Source organism: Epinephelus lanceolatus, chromosome 17 (genome assembly GCF_041903045.1).
Source record: "Epinephelus lanceolatus isolate andai-2023 chromosome 17, ASM4190304v1, whole genome shotgun sequence".
NCBI lineage: Eukaryota > Metazoa > Chordata > Actinopteri > Perciformes > Serranidae > Epinephelus > Epinephelus lanceolatus.
Genome location: NC_135750.1, coordinates 26548388 through 26573297, shown reverse-complemented (window position 1 = coordinate 26573297; position 24910 = coordinate 26548388). Strand labels below are relative to the sequence as shown.

The 24910-nt window shown below is 42.8% G+C and overlaps 1 protein-coding gene across 2 annotated transcripts in view; it reads left to right on the top strand.

Moving 5' to 3' along the window:
* The first annotated feature begins 8222 nt into the window (after nt 1–8222).
* mcu (mitochondrial calcium uniporter) overlaps nt 8223–24910 on the top strand; it is a 70055-nt gene continuing 53367 nt past the window's right edge. For both annotated transcript variants that reach the window (XM_033613248.2, XM_078176255.1), the window contains exon 1: nt 8223–8398. In XM_033613248.2, the coding sequence (XP_033469139.1) occupies nt 8282–8398 (117 nt within the window). In that variant the 5' untranslated portion in view covers nt 8223–8281. The remainder of the gene's footprint in view (nt 8399–24910) is intronic.

Here is a 24910-nt window from a genome sequence, read left to right as displayed (position 1 = left end):
CTCCAACCTGTTAGCCTTCAATTATCTACAAACTGAAGTCAGCATGAAAAAGGAGAACAAATTGTGTATGTTATGGTTCACATATATATTCATATTCATCTAATTATTCATTTTGGTGGGCTAAGTTCTGAAATATCCTGAATACCAGGGCCGTATTCACCTAATTAACATTTGGGGACCATTCTTGATTGACTCTTTCTGTGACCCAAACCTCCAGGGGGGTCTGGAGGAAATTTGACCCCTAAAGTAATTTTCCAGCTATACTGACCATTTTAGAGGTTTTATATTAACAAAAAAAAAAAAATCTTAGATCAGGGGTTCTCAGAGTTTTGATGACCAAGTGCGTCACAAGAAATAAACACACTATGACATTTTCAAGGACTTTTTTTATAACATAATATACTATGATTTTTTTATGACATACTTCACTATACTATGGCTTTAGAATTTTTTATGATACTTCTTTTATGACATGCCAACACTTTACAAAAACTATAACAATAGCCAGTGATATCGCCTGTGCAACACTCATATAACATTATACTTTCACATTTTTTAATATGTTTAAAGGTAATGAAAGAGAGACAGTTCAGTGTTTGACACTGATTGTACCTACCCACAGCAGGCGAGCAATGGCCTCTGCTTGGGTACAACAAACTTGGACAAACCACATCATACTTGAACCAGTAGTAATAACAATGGCAATCTTTTTAGTTTATTTATGACCTGGAGTACATTTGCCAATGATTATTTCAGACAGCAGTGCATGGTTGCCTTTCACAGTATAGTTTTTTTTCCTTTTTCATTATCAATATTGTAGGGGCCATGAATTTACTTATAAAGTGATGGTTTTTGTAAGATTAGTAGGATTAATACATTTTGAGATGGTTTATATTTTGTATTGTTACATGTTTTTTAGTTAGTGTTTAGGGATATTATCATTTATTATCATTTTGAGTCGGGTCACATTGATATGGGTGGTGTCACTCATAATCTATATGAGTATCTCATCTTCACCTGTAGTTTTTTTTTGGTTGGAAAAAGAGGGTGAGCGGGTTGCTGTATTTTTTGTTGACCACACTCTTCTTTGTTCGCTGTGATTATCTTAATAATAAGTTTGTGCACATTACAATAAGTTGACTCCTTTTCATTAATAAATCTATTTAACATATTTTGGATGTCAGCAAGTCTTTTGTTGGCATGTCTGACAAGTTAACCAGGCCCAGCCTCAGCCTTTCAGCGACTTTTTGTTTGTTCCCTGCCGTCTCTACAAATATATTGGGGAAGACATTTTGAGTATACTTGATTATTGGGGGGATGTGTCCCTCTTGTATTTATCATAACTACTGCCTAGCCTCATACACTTTGAGTACAGCTTTGGCAATTCTATTTCTGATTTAAAAAAACATTCATTTCAATATCATACCTGAATTGAACTGGGAGATGGGGAGTCTCTGCTGTCAGTCATGCATGCCTTGACAGAGCTCCAGTATAAAAATGTATCAAAACTAAATGAATTGCCTCCTCGCAGTGTGCCAGCTCTAATTGTTGCCTTGAATACATATTTGCTGGACTGAATGCATAATTTGAAAAGGAAAGCTAGGGGGGCTGCTGAGTCGACTGGGAATAGAAGACTGCAGGTTGCAGGGACTTGTCACATCCAATGAAAGCGGAGGTCAAATTTCTGCTTGATGTGACCGTACATCAGCGTTAATGAGGTTATGATGAATAAAGTAAAGATAGAGTACATTGCTGCGCAGAAGTGACTGTTAGGCTGAGTCCAAACATCGGCTGGTTCCATTACGAAGTGCCAGGAATGTCTGAATAGTTTATCTCCACCTCTAGACATAAACACCATGTGATGACTTTGTCACTTACATTTTATCTTATTCACATTCACATCCCTGAACTCAAAAGCAGTTTAACAAAATTGCTTTGTGTAAAGGGCAAAACGTCTTTGATAGATCTCTGGCCTAATGGTTTTTCATTAAGCGCCATTGACAAGGAACATTTTGAGAATGCTTAGTTGCCTCTGTGGAGTTGTATTCTCATCAGTCAAACACAACTTGATAGCTTGTAGCTCTTGGCTAGGTGGAATGACTGGACACACCTGTATATGCAATAAATCTCAGATAACTGATGTAATCAGACAAGTTAATGCACATTTCTACAGTTTTAAAGGCAGGGGGAGGAATGTTAAAGGCACACCTTCTTGGCTCAATGTGACTTCTCTTTTAGCATGCCACTTCTAACTCCACATTTCTTTTAATGTCATCCCACTTTGGTAGATTAATTTAAAGTGCAGAATGTAAATACACCAATCATGCATCACTCTGCTGTAGCAGATCATCAAATTCTCATGACATTTTGTTGGGTGTGTTGCATAATGCCGGTAGGTTTAATGGCTTTAGACTGATTCACGTTACACATTTGTGAAAAGTGAGCCAAATGTTTCCCCTTTGAGCATTCATGATATTTAGAAAAAATATGATATGATTTAATGCATTTGGAATTTAACACTGTCCTGACAAGCGGGACCAGAATCTAAGCATTCTGCCAATATATTGCTTAATCAATACGACTATTCTGCTGTAACAAATTGACCTGTGCTCAAATTGGTCAGGGTGCATTGACAGTTCTCTGTGACTGTTTTCTGTGAGCTCGTTTGCTTATCTATAGATGCTTCATATAACCAATACCCAGGAGTTAGTGTTTTCAATAAGGTTTCAAGGAAGTTGAGGTAATCACTGTCTTGATAGAACAGCACTATGATATAAAATACACACATTGCAACTAATATCTCTGGCTAACTTGCTTATTACAAATGATTATCTATACTAATCTCATGTCTTTCCCCCACCATCTTGTGCTAAAGTTATTTTCATTACCTCCTCTCTTTCTCTCTGTCTCTCTCACTTCCTCCTTTTTTAATAAGGGAGGCTACTTGCTTAAACTGTGCCTGCAGCCCTTCAGTGCAGGGTTCATTAATGTGGGCAATTTATCACAAGAACCGCACAATATGTAATTGTCAACCACTGAGACTGTATATTGAATCTGAACAGCTTTACGACGGTAATAACCTCAGCGTGGTTTTTGTGTCCACAATGGCAGTGCATATTTTCACAATTGAAAGCCATTCGTCTCGTTCTCAAATGCTATGTCAGACTTTTATTATTCTTATAAATGTGCATAACACAACACAAATTGGTTCTTTAAATTGTCCAAAATACACACCAACCTGAAGATTGGAAATGATCAGCACCTCAAAGGTAGGTACACACCTAAAAGTGCTCACGATATGAACATGACACATTCAAATGTCATGCAAAATACAAAGACAAATAATCTGTCTGAGTAAGCTGGAATGGAATAGCTGCTAAATAGTTCATGGCCAGAGTCTTTTTAGATCTGTCACCATGTCTGGGGTGTTTGGTCATGGTATAAGGTTACTGGCCTATTAGAAGTTAGGTGTCAGCTCACACTCATGTAAACCTTTAGTGAAGCAACACGTCAAGTTTCCACTCTCTGACTCCAGTGCATTTGTCTGACTTAATTCAGGTTGAAGGTTACGCATATAAGGTAACTGTTTACCCTGCAGTCTTTGTGTTGCATTGCAGCGTAGCCCAAACAATAGCACCGCATGCCAATTACATCCATCCTGCTATTGTGGCGGTGCAAAGGTGGAGCAGGAGATAAGACAGGCCTGCTGAACAGCCTGTCCTGCTCAACTGTTTTACTACATACTGCCAGGGTTGCTACCACTGTGAATGTGTTTGGTGTAAAAGGGTGTCTCACTCTTGAGTGCTACATTACACTTGTAAATCCATAGGGGAATGCTGGTTGTCGGTGTTTCTGTGCACCTAGACAAGTCCCAGTTGAGCTGCGTTGTAGAATGAAACTATGGTGAAACTTGATCCACATGCTGCACCTCTGTATAATGGTGAGTGATGACTCAGGTAAAGTCCTGCAGACAAAAGCAGGCTCCAGTTTCAGCATTCATGTTGCTGTGGGGTCTGTGAGCCATCATATGTGACAGAGTAAGCAAAAAAAGAAAGTCAGCATACACTGCCTAATTAGGCCTGTGTTTACACGATGCACGCTGTCTGACTGGTGGTGTGATGAAACAGAAGTTACACACCCACACACGCTTGCTTTCGGCATTACCTTTTTCATACACCCATGGGAGGAGATGCTGCCAAGAGACATTTCAGTCATGCACAGACATGCATGCACGCACACATGCGCACACAGGTATGCATGCACACCTCCTCTTGTACTCTGCTCAATTCATCCATCTTTGACCTTGACATGTGGGTGCAGTTCTGCCTCGCTCACATTGTTTTTTTTTTTACAGTTGGTAAAAAAAACAACAGCTGGACAGCTGTGAAAAGGAATTAGTGTCAGCCGAGATTAAATTTGAATAATATAAATGAAGATTAATTTGAATTAGTCATGCTCATATTGAATCCCTGAATTCGGAACATTAATGCATTTGAAATGTATGAGGCACGATTTGAAATGAAAATCAGTGTCTGTCCAGAACTAAGTTTGAACAATAATTGTGAAATCCTTTTTGTTTTTTCTTGTTTTGTTCAACATTTACGGTGGGATATAGCTGATTTCATGCTTTAAATTTCATATAATAATAGTGTTAGCATTGTAATCACATGGGGATAGATATTTTGTTTGTCATGACTCATGAATCATGATAAAAACGCCTATCAAAAGTGGAAAGATGAACAGATATTAAGCAGATCAGATAAATCCAATTACGTGCTGTAATCATGTAGCTTATACTCACATTAGGATCCAACAAATATAGACACTGAGGTTTGAAATAAGTAATTACCTTTGTATAGCTTCAGTTTAGGAGCTGATTACACTGAGTTCACATTGTAAATAACAGAGAACAAACAAAGTCACGCAAACATTGAACATTCTTTGCCCCCTTACTGCAGCTTCTTTTGTTTACACTGCTGACACATAACGTACGCATATGCATACTGTCTTGGTATATTTACAACAGCACTGCAAAGGTTTGTGTAAACCGGTGTGTGGTAGTATTTGGCACCACACAAGGATTTGCTTTGTGAATCGATGCAGCCTCGAGGCCTTGAGCAGGTCCTTGTCCATGGCTAAGAATTAACATTTAAATTGCATCGCCCACAGAGCCTGATGCACTGCACCTGAAGAAGTACAGAAGGAACTGGGATGAGTTCTGGAGTAATGACATATTACTACTGCATTTCAGAAGACAAGCACAATCAACAACACAACAACCAAATCTCTATTTGTTTTGAGCCTTATTTCCTGTTTGACTATTTCGTATTTTCTAAAGCTTGAACCATTTTAAGAAGCTATACTTCATCACATGAGTTACTACAGTGAGAGCTACAAAATGTGGTTGCTCTTGTACATTAACAATTCAAGAGCTAGGCCCATTGTATGTTATCTGGTTTCACCTTCAACCAACACAGGTGTGGCAGGTGGTATTATATGAGACTTGGACTGGTCAAAGTTTAAGGACAACACGTTAACCTACATTCCACCGAGGGGAGTCTCCTTGACATTCATTTACCTAAAAGACCCATTACCACTCCTATTACCAACATTTGCAGTACTTGAGTGCTTCTGGAGAAAACAAAGTGCCTCATACTTGACCGCTCACCCTCATGTTCTGCCATTTGGGGACAGAAGCCCAGAAATGCATTAAAATGCTTGTACATGAGGAAGTAGCTAGTGCTGTTTAAAAGTCACTGAAGATCAGAGCAATTAGATTTGATCCTGTGGGCTGCACTTTTGGGACATAGTCGCAAGAGTGACTGAAGGACAAGCTAATATTAGACACAGTTATAGAGGAGTAGATGGTGTGGCTAGTGACAGCGAGTCTGCCAAGATATAGCCTAACACAGAGACATTCAGACAAGTTATATTGTGTCTGTCGTTTTCAAGATTGCTGGGAATCTTTGAAGTGCCAGTCAGCTCTGTACGTGCCAAGTTTTGTTGTTGTGTTGGTTCAGTGAGTGGGTATATACATACAGCTACCAACAGGCAGAGGTGTCGATGTCAGGGGGAGGCAGGGGATACTTCCTCCCGAACATTTAGAACGTGTGCAGAAATGTCTGGGGAGGGGGGACCAGACCCTCAGAAAAATGTGCTGGGCTTTAAAGCCAATTTTCATAGTGCCCAAACAATGGAATTATAACTTTCTATTCTATCACGTGATGTACCCAAAAAGACTTTTCCCCATATACTTATAGTGGGAAAAATATGATTGTGAATCAGAAGATACTTTTTTGAGCATCAAAACACCCACGTAATGACTCATTCCACTATTTCATCCTTTCAGTCCGATACCATTTGAAAAGTCTAGGAGAGCTGCAAGATTGAATAATTTCATTCCCATTCACACTGGCAGAGTACTAAACCAGAAGTTGCCAGCTTGGCCAGTGGAAGTCTCTAGTTTGCCTGCTGTATGGGCCCAATCATACCCATCATCATCCAGGTAATTTTATACTGCAAAAATAGAGCTTTCTTGACTTCATGCACCACTGAGCAGCTTTCAAAGGAATGAACAGGATCCTGCCTTCAATGCTGAATCCAGGTCTCTTAATACAGCCATGCAGGGGACCCCCAAATCTCCCCTTTTCAAGTGTACCCCCACTGTTGAAACAAAACCTACGCCCTTGCCAACAGATATGGACACAGTCTCCTGTAACATACAATAATACCCATTAAATTACTTTAAATACGCAATAACAAAAGAAATAATCAAACATTGAGTGCAGATCTATTGCTCAGGAATTTAAGTCTTTATGTACTGTTTTAGTTTAATAGCAATCACTGTAATAATCCAGTAGGGACCTTAAAAATAAAGTTAAAAAAGGAACTCAGTGCTGAGTTTATAGTGCTATGCTTTAATCTCCTATATTTCTTTTAGCCTACTACAGGGAGTGACAGCAGTGTGTGGGCTATCCAATACTGAGCGAAGGCCTGTTTTTTTCTTTTTAAATCTCCCACTGTATTACTATAATACCTACTATCTCAGACCTGTAGGGTTCACCTCATTTATCTTGCAGTATTCTTCCACTGAGATAATGTTAATAGAGATTGAGGCAGAGATAGTGTTGAGAGACGAATTTTTCTTTCACTCCGTGTTTAAGATAAGTTCCAGTGAAATGAAGTGAAGTGAAGAAATTCATGGGCGTAACTTTTTTTTGGGGGGGGGACATGTTTCCCTCAGTATTTAGAACATGTGCATTCCAGCTCCTCCTGGGGGATCCATGGCATTTCTAGGCTGGACAAGATATGTGATCCCTCCTGCGTGTTCTGGGTCTGCCCTGGGGCCTCCTACCAGTTGGTTGTGCCTGGAACACCTCCAACGGGCGGCGCCCAGGAGGCATCCTCGTCAGAAGCTCATACCACCTCAACTGACCTCTTTCTACACGAAGGAGCAGTGGCTCTACTCCGAGCTCCCTCCAGATGTCCGAGCTCCTTACCCTATCTCTGAGGCTGAGCCTAGACACCCTTCTGAGGATGGGTCTCTACCCATAGCTCATGATCATAGGTGAGGGGTGGGACGTAGATGGGCCCACCACCTGCAGGGACTGGCATTGGGGCTGGGTGCAATGTGTGCCAGGCGGCTGGCAGGGGCGGGCACCTGGTTGTGCTGACCCTTGGTGTTGCAGACTGGCTCTGGGGACTGAATTGTCACCTCTCTGCATTTGTACCCCCCCATAAAATCATGACAGTAGCAGAGGACTTTTATTTTGACAAAATGAAAGACATTTTGACCATAAACTGTTGCAGGAGAAGCACGAATGGTTGCATAAAACCTCACCAGAATGCAGGAAATTAAGTGTTCTGCCCTCCCATGTTTCATGTGTGTGTCCCCAAATGTTGAAATGAAACCTATGCCCATGTTGACATTACACTTTTACTCCCAAATACACCACTGTCCTATCACAACATCACAAATGTGCACACACTTGTAAAATGCAGTATACATTTATGTATGATAATCACACTTTGTGACCTTCAATAGAGTAGCTGAGTGATGGGTGTTTTTGTTGCTGCGACAAATGACATGCAGTCTGTGCATGTTTGTTTTGAATTAGCCAGCACAAAAGTGTTTTTTATCATTGCATACTGGTGCAACACTGGGCATGTGTATGAAGCTGTAGTCCAGCCCCGCAAACCCGCCCACCACCCTCCCTCTTCCCTTCGGTGCGTCTCGGTCCGCCCGCAGCAGTCTCCTTCCCGGCGAGGTTTCACTACAGAGATGGCTGCGAAAGTGTGCAGATCAGTACTCCTGTTGTCCCGGAGCAGCGGAGCGGTGGCCGGCAGCCTCCCCGCACTTGTTGTCTCTTCACAGCGACATCATCAGCACATAAGACCGGTAAGTCCCAGGACGTCTGTGCGCACAGGGGGAGGTGTAGGACCGGGCAGGCAGGCTGGACCGGGAGAGAAAGCGGCGGTGGTGGCTGGGCTGGCTAAGGAAGTAAAGCTAACTAGCCTCAAGATTTACCGCTCATGTCTTTTCTTCACATTGCGCTTGACGGAAAGGTGAGGCTCTAGATGAGTCATGATATGTATCCCAACCCGGTGTCGAGTGGTTGTTTGAATCCACAGCGGGACGTGGAGCTTTGACAGAGGCAATGCAGTTTTTTGGAGGGCTGGTTGAAGCCCATCAACACCCCACTGGCGCTGCCCCGTCGTTTACTGTAACTAGCCTCCAGACTCTGCTCTGCTTTCACATAATGCCTCCGATCCCTCGTGTCCTTCAACTTTGCAGGCATATGTTTTTTTCAGCCGGAGCTGATCTGGTTGTTGTGTGCGGATCTGAATGCGTCCCCGTTTAAGGTGTGGGGTTGTTTCTGCAGTAGATGTTGGGGCTGGTTTGAGCACCGACGTAGAAGGGATGGGTGTCTTATTTTTGTGCTGTTGCATTGAGGATGTTTGCAGCTTCGAGGCTGCAGTTTAGGGAAAGGTTTGCTTGACAGTCCATGACCGATGGTTCCCCTCATCTCTGTGCTCCTACATGGTGTGTGAACTGCAGCAGGCTGTGTGTGTGGTGGTGGTGCAGCAGCAGCAGCAGCAGCAGAAACTCAGAATAATGAACGTCTGCCCTGAGCCACAGAGGAAAACTACAGTTGTGCTGAGAGGGAGTGACAGATACTCACTGTTTATTCATGCACACACACACACACACACACACACACACACACAAACACATGAGACTCCACAAGAAACATGGAAGCCCACACTTGGATGATGTCAGACTCTCCAGCAGCCAGCCTGCTGTTTCTCTCCTCCCTGCGGGTGTTTCCCCATTTGGATGGGAGATCCTGGGTTTTCCTGCAAACTGATGCAGGTCCTTTAAAAGGCCACTGTAGCAAGACATGAAGCCTCAAAAATGCTTTCAATAACCAGGAGGTAATTGTGTTTACAAAACTGTCACCACAGTGCAATAGTTGCACATCTTGTTCCTGCCTCTATGACCCACTCCCTCTGCCAAAACTCTGAGCCTGTATACAGCAGCTGCCTGAGGAGGGAGGTGAGGCACAGGATGGACTTGAATACGAAAGAATGAGGAAGTCATTGCAGCTCAGGCCCTCACTGGAGCTAGGAATACTGCTGTGATGTTTTCTGTTATCTTTGACCGTCTTTCTTATTCTCACTCTGTTTTCTGGTCACCACTTTTAACATCCACCACCCCCTTTATACAAACACTGGCACACTTGCCTCGGGCCATGAGAAATTAAATGAGGCTCGCCTTCCTGTGAAACAGGCCAGCCTAGAGGTTAAGTAGCTGTCAGGACAGTCTCACTTGGTCCACACATCTCCACGCTTTCCCCTGGTGCTGTCGCCCACTGTGAACTATTACAATAGAGCACATTTACTCCTGTGGAGAGGTTATATTCTCCCCTGCTCTGAAATGTAAGCTGGCCTGTTTAAACTGTAAACTATTTAACGGGTGAGTTGTGTCTCAGCAGAGATGGCCCTAATAAGTTTTCATTTTTATTTCAGCCTCCTCAGGTTGTAGTTTTGTTTGCCTGTCATGTGTCTTCGTCCATCGGAGCGCTGCTGCCGCAGCTCCTAACGCAGGCCTGTCACTGTGTGACAGCCAAGCTTCTGTATTCATTTGTGAGTCCTTCACTGCAGTGTGGGAACTCTCAGTTTCTGGACTTGTGTCTATAAAGCTGTAGTGGGACACATACTTATGAGTTGCCATTAAGCACGTTGTGTCTGTAAGCGGGACATCTCAAAAGACAAATTGGCTGTCTGGAGCTCAATTTCAAGCAGCAGCTTCGACTTCTGCTTCAATAACGTGGTACAGACGTGATGGGTCAACTCTCCAGGGGTGCAGTTTAGACTGTGGGCTCCAAGGCTCACATTTAACCTGCACCTGATTACTATGGAGTCAGCTGTCATATAGAATGCTGCTGTCCTGAAGCGTGGCAGGGGAGTTGAGTCATTGCGAATAAACGTTCCTTGTAAATGGGTTATAGATCACAGGATGAAGGTGGGTTTTTTGAAGTATGAGCACACTGAGTTAATATTTCTATATGTTTGGTCTAAATTATAGGGGTTCACGTTGAAGTAAAACAAACAAGTGTTTTCTTCAGGTATTTATTTCCATTTAAGCCGACATGTTCATTAAAGCTGAGCAGTTGGTGGCTGTAGTCTTTGAGGCCAGGGGGTCGAGGCCCGCTCCTGGCTTTTAATCCAATCAGTGTAGGAGTAAACTAATTTATCCCTGCTGCCTTCACAGGGCTCAGTAGTGAAGTTATCCGGATTAGAGTGATAAGAGAGTGACTGTCAGCTTTTGGCTGTTGTCTGTTTAGAAGCATGATAAGATGTTTGAATGATTGATCAACCCGTCCACGCAGGCGGATTGATTAATGTAATCCTGCCATTCATGGACAAACTGGCTTCTATGCCCATTTATGATCTCAGACGTTCAAGTTTCAAGTTATTTATTTACAAATGCACAACGATGGCAGAGGTAGTCGCCATTGAAAGTCTTGGCTCTCAAGCTCTCTCCATCAATGCTGTGTGGATATGTATAAAAAAGAAAATTAAACAAGTTAAAACAAAAGAAAATGAGAATCTAAGACATAGTTCAAGTTAAAATATGGGGATAATAAAATATTTTGGTATAATTGCAAATTAATTGGCTGAATGTTACCAGGAGTGTAATAGTTGTAGTTGATGATGTGCAGGTGCAACTAGGTAGGTTACCAAGGCGGAGTGGGTATAATCTCCTATTTATTCCAATAGCTTTTTGGCTAATAGGTGGATATACTGTAAATGGCTTAAAAAAGAGGGGGTATACCTTACCCCCCTGCACATACCCTCCACTACAGCACTGCTCAAGAGTTCAGAAGTATTATGGCCTGCAGGACGAAGCTGTCCCTGAGCCAGGAGGTGCAGGACTGGATGCTGCGGTACCGTCTGCCAGAAGGCAGCAGGCAGAACAGTTTGTGACTCGGGTGGTCGGGGTGTTTGATAATCCTTTTAGCTTTCTTCCTACACCGCTGGGCATAGAGGTCCTCCGTGGATGGCAGCTCCCTGCCAATGATGTGCTGGGCAGTTTTTATATATATGACAGAGAGTGGAAATCGGCGTATTATATGGAGGACCCGAGATTTTGACATGATATGATGAATGGAATGTCACATTAGCTGTCATTTATGGGGTCAAGGCTAATGGATGATTTCATTCTTCACTTTGGAGTCTGATGATTGACAGGTGTATGGCCCTCTCCTCTCCTATATGGATTATAACTGATGACATATCAGTGCTTAAGCTGAATTGGCTGTTTATGACATGAGAGGTTGCCTGCACGTCTGTTCTCAGATCTTATCATATCATGTCTGGTACCTCTCCCGGAGAGGAACTGTAATAATCTCTGGTCAGCGGCAGCTGCACTGTTCCATCTTTTTATTGATATTGGATTACTATCTGCACACAGAGCCAATTTTAATGGGCATGAAGTGCAATTTAGAGGGTTTTCTTTAGTGGGTGAGAAAATTGATCGGCGTTTTCCTGCGGGGTTTCATAGACTCTTGCTGGGCTATATGGGACCAAGTGATACGATAGGATTTCAGTCAGTAAAGGTATGGCTACAGAAATGATTGATTTGTTGACTGGATATTCCAGCTTGTCCATATACCGTACAATGTTCCTGCTACTGGTCTTTACATGCCTACATTTTCCACATTAGCATAAATGGCTTGGGTAGAGTGGCACCTATACTGGCCATACAGTATAAATAAACTGCTTCATGAAGTGCTTCTACAGTAAAAGACACAAAGAACTATTTCAGTGAAGTCATCTCAGGCTGTATGGACACGGAAGAAATTAAAAATTACTAGGGGCAGGATCATATTAATGAATAAGTAAGTATAGGGAAGGATCACATAAAAGAGAGCACTATCAAATTGCCAGCATGATGAAATATGATCAGGAATATAGTACTTTGCACCAGAAATAGCCTGGGCTCGGCCCAATAATCATCCAGAAATTAATTCAGAAGCATTACAGTGTAACTCTGCTTTAAGCCAGAGTTTCATATCTATCTCCACTAACTCGAACAACTGAGTAGTCCAGTCCACTACTGACTGCCCACCTCTTCAGTGTTTGAATTAGTTTTAGATAGTGAGCTGGAGAGCAATGAACAGGAAATAGAGGAGAGACAACCAATTTTGTATCGCCAGACAGGGCATGTTAGCTCGCTCTGCTTCAGTGGCAACCTATCTTAGTTAGACCAATGTCCAGATACAGAGTGACTGCATTTCCCTTGATTCATTTGCCCTTCTAGAGGACTTCAGTGCCCGCTAAAATCTTGATTGTGTCCCAAGCTGTGACCCCTGTGTGTCTGTATTGTTTCTATGGGGAACGGTTTCCCAGAAATGAGGCCATGTTGCTACAGCATCATGTTCTTTGTTTTGTTCGTAAAGCAGCTTGTCCCTTTTAGTACTGCTGTTTACTCTCATTGGTGTGTGTGTGTGTGTGTGTGTGTGTGTGTGTGTGTGTAGGCAGGGAATCAGGGTAAAAGGTAAGGTAAAAAATGGGTAGTAAACATGCAGCAGTTAATCATTTGATCATCAAATAAGCAACACAGTATGTTGGGAGATAAAAACATGGAAAGATATTATTAATGTTGTGCACCCTGAAAAATTTAATAGCAGTCTGATGTTGTGTAATCCACCATTCTTGTTATTCCTAATCCCCCAAAAAACAAACAGTGGAGAATTGTGAGGACACAGAAGCTTGGAAAATGTTCAGCAGTGAAAGAAACGGTTTCCCTAGATAATAGATTATCTGGAAACACTAACATTTACTATCTAGTTGAAACAAAACGCTTCTCTTTTAGATAAGAAAACGGTCCTGGAGCAACTTGGCTGTGACTGGAAACAACCCAGATACCACATGTGTAAACCTATGCACTCGTGACAAACACTACTGATATTTCATTGGCTGGTTTGCCCAAACTGTCACCAAGAATTTCAAGGATGTTGAAAATTGAGCCGACCTCAAAGCAATGTGGTAACGAGACCCGTCGATGTTTGGTATTCTTTCACTTCACTGAGAAGTTGTATGGAATTTGTCTGGAACTTGTCCGGCTATACAACTGGGTTCAGCCATAGTAAGTAATGAGCCACACCTGTATGTATATTCATACTCCCTCATTTGAGCAGAGCCATACGTCTCATTCTCACCTGTGTGAACTTACATTTCCATGCCTTTGCTGGCATCTCATGGCAGCGTAGTGAAAACATCATGCATTGTCTCCCCATCAAACAAAATGACAAGCGTGCATTGTCATCTTAGTACAGTGATGAAATGCTGATGGCTTTAGTGGCTGTGTGTCTGACAGAGCTCCTGTCGGCTCAAGTGGCGATCACCCCGGCGAGCAGCAGCCAGAGTAATTTCCAATGTCAGCTTTGGTCTGGGAGTTGTATGGCTGACCTGGCAGGCGTTCTGCTCTGAAACTGAGAGTGCTGCATTTGTTCTGCTGCACCCTCTTTTTGACATTTTTCTGCAGAGTTTTCATCATCCATCTCACTGTTTCCAATACAATTAGGTTGCCCAGTCTGTGTGATAGTTGAGCTAAAGCCTGAGTGGGTTTTATCAGTTTACAGTGACATACAGTAGCTCTTGATTAAATAAGATGTAGGCAACTTTGTTGTTATTGTATAGCGGTGATCACATTTCAGCATCTTATGGTAAAAACAGCTTCTACTGCAGGTATTTTTACACATTCCCCATGAACAGCTGTGGATTTTGTCACTATATAACTGCATCTTTTCAGCTGATTCATGGGTAAAGGGAGAAAAACTCACTTTGTTACTCTCTGCTGGCTCTTCAGACATATGCCAGTGCGTGTCCTGTTTCCCCTGTGTCTTCTTCTTCTAATTTCCCTGAGCTCTCCAAGTCCATCACATTACAGCACCTGCTCAGCACGGTAACCTTTCTCACGCTCACCAGCTGTTTGCCCTGCGGTCAAATAGAACTGTCCTCGAAGGTGGAAAGGTTTAGTATTAGTATTCTATATTTGAATTTAGCAAGCATGGCGGCTGCATCTCCAGCTGTCTCCTTCTTTATATCTATAGTGCAGTTATTATTTTAATGCCTCAACTCCTTAGTAGACTTAAGGGCTACATGTGTCTGTAATCTGCTGTTCATTATAGATGCTGTAGCATTGTAATGGATGAGACTATTGTGATAGACGAAGTCCTCATTAGTTCTCTGGAAGGGATTTCACCCTTGAAGTGGTAAATGACTGGTGAACTTCTGCTGTTGGCGTGGACTAATTAGCTGCATCCCCTGTTTCTGTGTGGCCCAGCGTGTCTCCACTCAAGTCTGAAAAGGACATTAAACTAGGCCAACGTGTGTAATGTGATGATGGATGGAGGCGACGCTTGGTTACCCCCTCTCATCTCTGGGATGTCGGGCTGGTGGCTGGTGGCGTCCTCTGCCAGGAGGGCAGGTGAGGCTGCTGCTAGTACCTGAAGGTCACCAGCAGCACAGCCTTTCATGTATTAGGTGTGGGATTGGGCTCATTATTGTGACAGCAAAACTAATCTGTGGCAGCGCCGGGGTCCAAATGAGCAGTGTAAATTACACTGGGTAGATTTGGCTTGTATGAAGGTCAGCTGTGGCCAGATCTGTCAAAGAATGTGTGACAGATATGTGAAAGCTTTTCCAGATTGAGCTGTCCTGCAGTCATTTTATGTGGGTCAGTGGGTCTAGACCAGTTTGTCTCGGCCATACCTAGATGAGCACGGCAGCTTTTAAGTATTGCAGTACTCAGTATTGCATTTCTGCTGCCAGAACGGTTTCATTTAATACTGTATGTGGTCATCTTAATTCTGCAGTTCAGATACTGTATGTCCTACTTGTGTTGTGGGCTTCTGTGGTCTTAAAAGTCATGTTTTATTCATTTATTTCATTTTGATTTACATAAAACCTTGGAAAATCGAAAATTTCACAGTAGCAACAAAATTACAATGGAGGAACAACATGAGGGCCAGAGAGTCGGTTATAACTGCAGGCCAGAGAACCTTAAAAATAGGACGACCTTGAATGCAAATAACCATTATGTGAGTATGCTAATATCTTACCTGAGTGTACTCGTGTGTAATTGTCTACCTTTCCCTTGTTGAACGGGTTTCCCTTCTGGCTCCTCACAAGGTGCTGTCACACCAAAATTCTCTCCTGGGTCATTTCAGTAAAAAATGGGGACAAGATGCATTAGCTTCCTGTCGCAAATTGATCCTACCTTGTTCTCTTTGCAGAGTTCAGTTTGACAGAATGTCGCCCTGCAAAATATCAAGACTCTCCAATATGCAGCTAATTAGTGAGAGGCGGGGGGGATTGACCTCTCCTTCAGGAAGTATTGATTGTTTATACCCATGTTTGCTGGTCACGGTGAATTAATACAAGCAGCTGGTCAGGACAGATGCTGGCTGAGTGCAGAGACATTGACAGTGGGCAGTGACTATTAGGTTTAATGAAATAGGTGTATCATTTTCAACTTGTGAATGCTAGTTCCAGCAACTGCTGTGTGCAAGTCATTATTGCATACCAACAATATGTTCTGTTTCACCTGCTTTTCCCCCAAAGCATTCAAGTAAATGTAATCTTCCTAATTCAGATCTGCTCACACTTTTATACTGTGTGCACACTTGCAACAAAGCACCTCGACTCAACATCATCTTAAGGCAAAAAAAAATCTATGCTTTCAATCAGTGTCTGAGCCCCATTACATCCCTGTGTTCACTGCAGTACTCAGAAAGCTAGCATAGCCGCTACTAACCAAGCTAAATAACACAATGCCACAGTTGGAAACAAAACATATGATTGGTTGACTTTTCACTGCGTCATTGGAGCGCTGAAAAAAATGCTTCAATCCATGGCAAGTCGGAAGTTGATAATTCTGAGTTGGAATTCCCAACATCCGATCTAAATGCTTCCCAGTGTATTTGTTTGGAAAAACATGGACGCCTGCAGCAAACTGATGTTTGTTTGTCAAGTTTATTAGCTTGACAAGCATCTACAGAGGACCCAAACCATTTGCCACAGCGCAATAAGTAGGGGTGGGAAACTTTGGGCACCTCACGATTCGATCACGATTACGATTCAGGGGCTACGATTCGATTATAAAACGATTATTGATGCATCTTTAATTTATGTATATTGATGCACTTTTTCACAACACACATTTCTTTTTGTCTCACTGAATAAGCATTCAACACTTGCAGTTTTTAAAAACAGTGCATTTGTAATAAGAAAGAGTTGAATTCATTTCCATTATATTTTATTAAACATATAAATGGAAATGCTTGCAAACTGGAAAGTTACAACTTCGTTGTACGGAACCAAAGGTAACAACAGGTATCTTAAATCACAAGATAAAATGCGCAGTTAGAGTAACAAATGATTCGGTGGCGACAGACATCCACGCATCACATGTAACTACGTTCCTACCTGCCTGCCTTCAACAGTGAGGCCATGACTGCTGTTTTGGTTTGATGGTAGAGTGTCGGTGAAATAGCGTCGGGATGGGATGGTGTATCTGGGCTCCAGTGTATGCAGCAGTGCTCGAAATCCCTGATTTTCCACGACAGAATAAGGACGCAAATCCTTGGCAATAAATGCCGCGATGGCCTTTGTAATTCGCTTCGCCTTTTCCGATGAGGGTGGCAGCTTTCTAATTGCTTCCTCAATTGTTCTCTGGTCGGTAGCGCCACTAGTTGCCGCAGCAACAACAGCCTGCGTCTCCCTGACTCCTCCGTCAGGTGGAATTGAGTTACATGGCTTCTCATGTTTGTTGTGTTGCCAAAGTATTTTATTTTAGCACGACACAGCTTACATATAACGTGGCTCTTGTCCAGTTCGCTTCCGCTGTCAACGTTGTAGAAGCCGAAGTATTTCCACACATCTGCTTTTAAATTAGAAGAAGCTGTTCAGCTCTCACGGCGAGGTGGGTAGCGGTCAGCCATGTTTGTTTTCCTCTGTGCGCGTGTCGGCGTGTCTGCTCCAGGTGCGCATCCCAAAGTGTCCCGGAGATGACACATACCGCGCTTCTTAGTTCCGCATTATTTAGAACCTTCTGTATTACTCTAATTAACAGATTTAAATAATCGAAATTTGGACGTTTGTCAATTGATTCAGATTCGTCCACGTCCAAATCACGATGCATCTAAGAATCGGAAATTTTCCCCACCCCTAGCAATAAGCAAAGAGAAGTACCGTATAAACAAGTCAACTGTATTGCTAGTCTTTGCTTATTCAAATAATGCGTAACAGCTTAAAACTCTGCAAACAGGTGCAGAGCGTATTTGTGTAAACCACCACAGCCAATAGCAGAGTTGTTGTATGCATTTGTTTTGTGTGGACAGATGCTGAGATACCCATGCTTGCAAAGACTTCCATCAAGCACAAATCAACTGAATGGTAATGGGAATGGCAGCTACAATGGCATGTCCATTGCACTTTTCCATGTGTAGGTAGTTTTTTTTTTTTCTGGGTTCCAAGTACAATGGATTGCAAGGAAATTTGAGGCCGGCTCAACTTTGATGTGTAGCGTATCACGTCAGCACTTTTGCAGCTGTTGCTGTGTTACCCATAGTGTGAATCCAGCATTACTCAGAGGTACAACCCTCCTACTTAAATATACTCGCAACCCCCGATGCAAATGTGTCTGAGTTGCAGATATACATACTTAGGTAAAGCAGGCACACGAGTCAAGATATACTAATGAAAATAAAACCTGTAATCAGATTATTGTGTGTCGAGCTTCTCCTATCAGCTCCGTCATAGAGCTGTATTCTCTGAACCCACTCTGCTCCCACTTATCTACATTGCGCCACTTTATTGAATTGAACAGTACGATATATGAAATCTGACAGATCCATAAATTACAATTGTGCAGTTTAAAGCAGAAAACAATCATATCAGGGCAGGGCAGCAAGAGGAGAATCACGATTGTGGGCGCAGGCGGGCAGGAGTGAAGAAACTGGCTTAGCTGTCAACAATGAAGCAGCTCTTAATTGGAACCGGTACCATTATGTATGAATGAGTCCTGTTTTCCTGATGGGGTAATGGCTGGGATGTTGTTCAGAGGAATGTTGGGTTTCTGTGTTGTGAGGATTCCCTCGGCCTCCATTTCACCTCTTTCACTGAAGAGGAAGTAGCTGAGAATGGCTGTTTCTCATTACAACTTTCCCCAACTCACTGCCAGCAGAACTGAAGGGATTATTGCACATGTCTAACTACAAAACACTTTGCCTCGAAACTAGAGTTTTACTCAGAAGACCATTACTCTGTTTTATGTCTATGTTTATCTATGTGTTTGACTTTTTCTTTCTTGGTAGAACTGCTGCTGCCAACTTCAGATTAGCTGTGAATATCAGCCACCCCCCAAACTATAACGAGCACCATTTCTAGAAGAATACATCTAAATGAGATCAATCATATATGATGGTGAAGCAGGAGCATTTAAGATCCTTGACAGCTGATTTGAGTGTCATTGCTCTGTAAATTATTTATGCATGCATATAAGTCATGTAGAAACTCTTTTGGAGGAATAAGTGATACATTACAAGACATTTGAGGACACAAATCTGTTCCATTTGGTTATAGTTTAACCAAAATAGAATACATCACCACTGAAGACAAACCTTTAAATCCAAATAAAGTGCACAAATTACAATAGGGTTCACTTTCAAAGGGGACCCCTGCAAACTTTAACAAGGCTAATGGCACTCTAATCGCTTGGATGCGCCCCTCCCCCCACACACACACACAGACAAGCTCATAAGTAGTCCTTTTGTTCCTGCTGGATCAATTTACTGGGTTAATGGCAGGAGGGCTTGACATTTTCAAGTTCGTTACACCTTTTTTGGCCCGCTGATTTGAGAGTACAGGCCAGTGTCTCCTCTGATAGCAGCAGTTGATCTCCGGGGACTGATGAGGCTGCTCTGCAGGAATGAAAATCTGCATGCTTTTCAGAGTTTATCTGAGTAGTGAAACATACGGGTGTTAGGTTACCGGGGAAATGAGGGCCTTGCTGGTCATGGTTAAACAGGATGTATGGAGAGCTGTGACATCATCCTTGTGTTGAGGTCGTTGTGGCTAGTGGGAGTGTGTGTCGACTGGAGAGGAATTCTGTCTCCATGGCGGCTTAGTGAGGCGCAGTGCCAAGCGGGCTGCTGTTTTTTGTTCCTTTTTAGCATTGGCTCACTTTGCTACCCTGGGTGGTTGGCAGGCGTTCGTCACAGCCGTCATGAGGGCTTGTGTAAACTTGCATATATATTACAACTCCACGCTTTGTGCTGAGAGCAAATCAAAGAAGCGTGCAGCTTTGACATTTCTCCTTAAAGGGTAGAAGGGTATTTTAGGGGAAGTTGAACTTGTCATCACATGTTCTTGTGATCAAAGCACATCCAAAAGAAAAATGACAGAAGAAAGTATATTTGTTGATACAAATGCAGTAGCATAATGGTGTAGTATCTTTGCAACATTTCCCAGGAATGCCATTTAAAGTCATTGTGTGGATTTTTTCACCACTAATGGCCCTAATGAGCATTGTTTTTGTCAGTGGGCCACGTTTTTGCTTGTATTTTGTGCACAGGCTTAAGGATGCTGTCCAAGAGTTGGTGGCAGTAACATGCCAAGAAATGAAGTATTGCACCAGTGAAGACAGGCAAGAAGAAAAAAACTGACTTTTCAAACGTTTTATGAGGAGGGATACACATTCAACACATCTTGCTCCTATTCTATAGTGTTCAGTACAAGAAAAGTGATTTTCCTTTATCCACGGAAAATCCAGTAATTCTGAGCCATCAATGATTTTCCCTGGGGCACAACGCCCCTGAACTATGAGGCAATGCAACATTCACCCCCTGTCATTTGTTGGCCAGTTGGTCAGGCGAGTGAAAGTCAAGCTGTTATTCACTTTAGGACATTAAAATGTCAGTCATGTATATAACTATGGTTCTATGAATTGTGGCAGACCACCAGAGACAATCTATAGGCACTAAAGGTCCAGTGTGTAGGATTCAGTGGCATCCGGCGGTGAGGCTGCAGAATTGAAATTTTTACCGTATGCCAAGAGGGTAGGAGACCTACGGTGGCTGATGCAAAAACGCAAATGGCCGTATCTAGTATGGTTTGGTTACTGTAGAAACAACATGGCGGACTCCGTAGGAGAGGACCCTCTCTGTATGTTAATATAAAAGGCTCATTCTAAGGTAACAAAAACACAATGATTCTTATCTTTAGAAGATTATAAACTAATGAAAACATTGTTATTATATGCCATTTCTGCCAAACGATGCCTCTAATCCTACACAATGGACCTTTACAATGGTTGAAAATGTTTCTTTAAGTATGTAAATCCCCAGTCGTGACAATTCAGCAGTCTCCTAACAAAGAAAGAAAAAACAGGTGGCACGAGGTCTTTTAACATGAAACAACTGGGTGTCTCAGAAGGCACACTGTCACAAGTGGTTGCCTGGCAGCTGTTCAGAGACGACATGTGGTCTCAAAAGTCACGACAGGAAAAGGGATGTCTGGCGGTACCAAGCCATTGTTTCATGGCTCGGAATTCTAGAGCTTCAATGGTCCGAAAAGTGTTTCAGTGGACCAAAAGCCCACTTGTCCAACAGCCCAGTATCCCGGAAACAAATGCCTGTCGGTCTAAAAGAAAAGGCTGCACACTCTCCCATTCAAAAGCGCATGGCTAATTATAATGCAGAATGATGTCATTTGACCTTCTTACTATGGCAAAAGAATGACCCACCCTACTCTGCCTCTGATTGGCTTAGCCTGATATTCTACCCAGACCCTAACCAGTCTCACTCCTCATACCTAAACCTAACCAACCCACCTAAGGCAAAGAGTTCTAGCCATTCAGGGGCAGAGTGGAGCAGGACATGCCTTAGCCATAGTAGGAAGGTTCAATGACGTCATTCTGTATATAATTAGGTATGGGCCCTTTGGAGCGACTGTTTGTTTGTGGGATACTGTGGCCGTCGGTCCAGTGGTACATTTTTCAAACTGTTGGGGCTTTGGAATTATGAGCTGTCAGAACAATGGACAGTCCCCCGTCTGCCACCCACAAACAACATAGTACACAGGAGTGAAACAGGCTCTGCTGTTCTCTCTCTTGTTGTTGCTCCAGGAGCTTTGATGCCCCTTTATGCTGACTCACAAAACTTTTTATCTGTATTGTCCCTTTTCACTTTTCTACCACCAGCCCCGCTCGCTGCCTGAAACAAGCTGTCTGTGTTTTGTGAATGATGCTTGTAACAATCTCATTACACAACCACAAGTCAAGAACTGAGATTGATCAGACTCTGAGCACATCCAGGGAGTCAATGAGCCCCAGAAAGCAAGACTTTCTGTTCGGCCTGGTGCCCAGTTTGTTTGCACTGTAATTACCCAGGTTGTAGCAGTGCCATGGTAGACACAAGCACACACAGGGGATTCACCATGGAGAAAACAAACAAAGATGCACACCTCGGCCAAACAATGGACTCCAAGCCCTCAAGTGTTTTTATTTGTAATGATTAGCTGGACCAAAGAGGAAAGCCAAACACGTCTCATTCTGGTCACGACACGCTCCATCATAACCCGAGCTTGTGTTTTTGGTGTGCGTGTACAATTTTGCTGCTCTGCAAGGTGAATATTGCAATAGCTTCCTGTTGATAGGAACCTTGCTTCCTCTGGCTACTTAACTGCTAGTTTTCAATGAATCAGGGCTCTGAGCTATAAGCCTTGTCTCTTTTAATTAACTCCTATATCAGCACAAGTGGATCAATAGCTGGACACACGCGAGGAATAGGCATGCCCGTTTCAGAGAGCTCAGCTGAGGTTGTATGGAAGAGGTGAGGAGAGGTCAGATATGAGATAGGTTGGTGCTGCTGGTGGGGGTTAAGGCTGTCTTTGCTGCCTCAGCACTTCGGAGCCTCGTTCACACCAACTAGTCATTTTAATGGTACTCTATATATCTGTGTAGATTGGAGGTTTTGACGAGATAATCCTATTAAAGGTAGGACAGGGCAATATATCTATATTATATTGACATTGTCCGTGGTATAGTGGTAGTTGATGAGGTAAGCGTACTACTGGGTAGATGGGTAGGTTACTGAGGAGAAGGAGGGTATACTCTCCTTCACATTCCAATGGCTTTTAGCCAGAAAAAAGAGGTGGGTATACCTTGTATGCCTGGGTATACCCTTCACTACACTACTGGACATCAGGATATGGACTCATTTTAGATTTTCGGTATCGTAATATCATAAATTTTGTCTTCTCTGGGTTTTCATTGTTGTATTACAGTAAAGTGATGTAATTTTATGAACTTAACAGACTGTTGTAGTTGTTCTGTTATATGCCTTTATCCACTTAGTCACTATATCTACGTTATTAATTATTATTTATCAAAAATCACATTGTGCAACTATTTTGTGAAAGTACCAATAGTCACCCCAACAATATCTTTGGGATATCAAGATGTTTAATAAAAAATATTGAGATATTTGATATTCTTAAATATAGATATATTTTTGACCAAATACACACTTTAGATGATGTTAAAGCCGCTACAAGGAACTTTTAACTGGATATGCAAAAGTCTCTCGTTTCTGCTGATGTCTGTGCGTGACCTACAACAGCAAATGAGACCATTGGTGTGAAGATAAGCTATTTCTATATAGTGTATATCCATACCTTTAGGAAACTGTCTCCAGGTCCGCCCCAGGTCACTTCCAGGATGAAACGATTTACGGCACTCAGACGGCACACGTCATTTTACCTAGCTGCTTACATTTATAGTGACTCTTACAAATAGTCGCTATTCCTCCTCCTCGACCTGACATCTGCGGGGAGTTAAAATATCATCGGGTAAAAGTTCTGTGAAAGCACTGGACTCACCAACAGTCAGCCACGTCTCAGTCACACAGAGAAATCCAATCCTTGGGAAGTCAGGAAATCCTTCAGGATAAACGTTTTGTTCGCTAGCGATCTAGGATTTACCGGCCCAATCCTGGCAGGAGCCGGCAGGTCCACGGCGTTAGCTGTCCGGGGAGCCACACACAGAGGCCACAGGTTGCGCAGATCAACCCATGCCAGCGGGGACGAGGAGAGCAGGGGCCGCGGGGCTGGAACACCTCATCCGGGCCGATGACAGGTACCAGCCAGGCATCGATGGAGTCCAGCGAGTGCTGAGAAATAAAGAGGCGAGGCACCGCTCCATACTCAGTCCAAGAAGCCATGGAAGTGCTCGCCAAACAGGCCTTCAGCCTTACCAGCCGACCGCTGTGTTTACCCCGGCGGCGGTGGCGCTTACGCCGGAGAGGTGGAGCTGGGGCGGGGCAGAGGTGAGCTGGGATCCCCGATAGGAGCGGGGGCAAAGTTTTCCCGTCTTGTTGTTTCATTCATCCCCAAAACAAACACATGCGCGAGCCAGGTAAGCGTCTTTACGACATTAGCGCTAGAGCTCATGGGAAATGTTGGCTTCATTCCGGCAAAACACTACCGCTTTTGTCCACAGGGTCGCCAAAATCAACTCAAAATGAAAGTTCCTTGTAGGGGCTTTAAGTCGAGGTGCTTTGTTGCAGGTAGCAGGCACACTCGAGCCTGTAACGATGTAACTACATTAACGAGCACTTAAGCAACACCTAAGTGATGAACGTGATAATGTAGCTGGTCATGCTGTTGCTTTGTTGCTCACAGTGTGAGCACAGCATTCCTTTTGACTGACTGTCCTGTAGTATGTTGGGCTTACAAGCAGGTTACAACCTATATGACTGTACAGTTAGTGCATCTAATGAGGTTACTCACTGCTGACCATATTAAACTATCTACTGGACTGTTGCTGAACTGAAAACTGCTAAGTAACAAAATGTCTTTAACTCCTCAATAGGTGTGGCACTGGGCAATATGAATGAAATCTAGCCCTGTGTAGGTAATTTTATACTTTCATATTGATATATGTGTTGTGATATAGTGTAAATAATCTCAAAATTTCCCATAGATTTAATAAAAAAATACTACCTGAAAAATCAAGGTACTTTACACTGCTGCCCATTTGTTTGCAGCATTGCCCACAATGACCTAGTGTAATGAGACATACAGTATACTAAATCCTAATCCTAATATCTAAGGATTACTAAATCCTTATAAACTGTATATTTATATATACATTACAACTGTAAGGTTGAAAAATGTATGATGTCTCACCTTCATTTCACCGAAGTTTACAACGGGCCATTAAATCCTGGCCTATTCTAAACCACTGTGCCCTGCCCTATAAAGTGCTGTTCTGCCTTGTTGTACGTGAAAGTCAGTGAGGACTTAGACAGGACGATGTGTGTGAGATGCAATCTTGTCT